Below are 1,730 nucleotides of genomic sequence, written 5' to 3'. Positions count from 1 at the left end.
GTGGCTGTCAGTAGGTCATATGTTATCTTGACCATAGGTTCAAGGTTTGATAGCAGCATTCAACACCGTGTTTTAGCTTATGTTCTTCCGAAATTAAGCCATGTGATGCCACCAAAGCGCATGCCGCCGAAACTTTGGCCCCATTTGAACGGTTTGCAGTTGGCAGACCCGAGATACTACGAACCCCAAAGTATTGATTGTTTGTTAGGAAACGATGTTTATGACGACATTATCCGTGGTGATGTTCGTAGGGGAAACAGGGGAGAGCCGATTGGCCAATGCACCTTATTTGGCTACATTCTTTCCGGAAAAATAAGCGCCCCCCCATCCCCACCACATACCCTATCTTCGTTACATGTACATACCGAAACTGAGGAGTTATTAACACGTTTCTGGGAGATGGAAGAATGTCAGAGTGAACGCAAATTGTCGGAACTAGACCAGTGGTGTGAAGACTTTTATAAGAGCACTACTACTCGCATGGATAATGGAAAATACGTGGTAAGGTTGCCTCTCTTATCATATCTTGATCCTTCCGTCTGTATCGGCACATCTAAACATGTCGCCCTCAAGAGGTTATTATATCTGGAACGTCGTTTGGTACAATGTCCTTCACTAAGGCAAATATATCGGGACACCATCGACGAATATCTACAACTCGGTCAAATGGAACCAGTCAATGCGGTGGATCAAATGCACCATAACACGAATATCAACAATACAGCTTCCACCCTTTGCTATCTTCCACACCACCCGGTAGTTAAAGAATCGTCTTCTACAACCAAGGTACGTATCGTGTTTGATGCATCGGCCAAAACAAACAACGGTCGGTCTCTGAACGACATTTTAGCTACCGGCCCGGCATTGCAAACAGACTTATCAGCTGTGCTAACAAATTGGCGTTTTTACAAGTACGCATTTTTAGCAGATGTGGAAAAGATGTACCGGGCTATCAATGTCCATAGAAAGGATGCTCAATATCAGCGCATATTGTGGCGACAGAGTCCAGACGACCAAATTAAAGAATACTATTGTTCCACCGTTATGTTCGGGACTAGGTCAGCACCCTTTCTAGCCATCCGCACCATACAACAATTAGCAGATGATGAATCTCGGAATTTTCCACTTGCTGTCAATGTCATCAAACATCAGATGTATGTCGATGATGTTTTGTCGGGAGGTGACACAATCGAAGAAGCACTCGAGGTACAAGCACAAACAAGAGGTATGCTGAACAATGGAACATTTCTGCTTCATAAGTGGTCCAGTAATCATAGCCAGTTGTTAGAGCGCATTCCTATTGAACATCGTGAAATGAAAGGATCACTGCAAATTAATACCACTGAAACCTTAAAGGCTTTAGGAATGTTTTGGAATCCTGCATCCGATGAGTTTACCTACGGCATCAAGTTTGATATTCCTAGCGGGCCACCAACTAAACGGATGGTTCTTTCCACCATAGCGCGGCTTTTTGACCCATTGGGGTGGTTGAATCCAATAATTTTAAGAGCCAAACTTTTCATGCAACAATTGTGGATTACAAAGCTGGGGTGGGATGACATCTTACCCCAAGAAATCCAAAGCTTCTGGAACCAGTATACTAAGGAGCTTCCATCTATAGAAATGATACGTGTACCCCGTTGGCTGAACACCAACCATCATAACAGCAGCAACACAATCCATATATTTTGTGACGCTTCAGCAAGTGCCTATTCAGCAGCAGCCTATAT

At 43.8% G+C, this 1,730-nt stretch overlaps 1 protein-coding gene across 1 annotated transcript; it reads left to right on the top strand.

The window, feature by feature from the left end:
- Positions 1 to 399: 399 nt before the first annotated feature.
- LOC118732659 lies at positions 400 to 1,446 on the top strand (the record flags this gene model as incomplete). Its single annotated transcript, XM_036461790.1, has 1 exon — positions 400 to 1,446. A coding segment is annotated over exon 1 (1,047 nt), but the record flags the coding sequence as incomplete, so codon positions are not given.
- Positions 1,447 to 1,730: the final 284 nt, after the last annotated feature.

The sequence above is a fragment of the Rhagoletis pomonella genome, unplaced genomic scaffold (assembly GCF_013731165.1).
Source record: "Rhagoletis pomonella isolate Grant_MI unplaced genomic scaffold, Rhpom_1.0 Rhpom_scaffold_24427, whole genome shotgun sequence".
In the NCBI taxonomy this organism is placed as follows: Eukaryota; Metazoa; Arthropoda; class Insecta; order Diptera; family Tephritidae; genus Rhagoletis; species Rhagoletis pomonella.
Note: the sequence above shows the minus strand (reverse complement) of the source record. Positions and strands in the feature narration are given on the sequence as shown.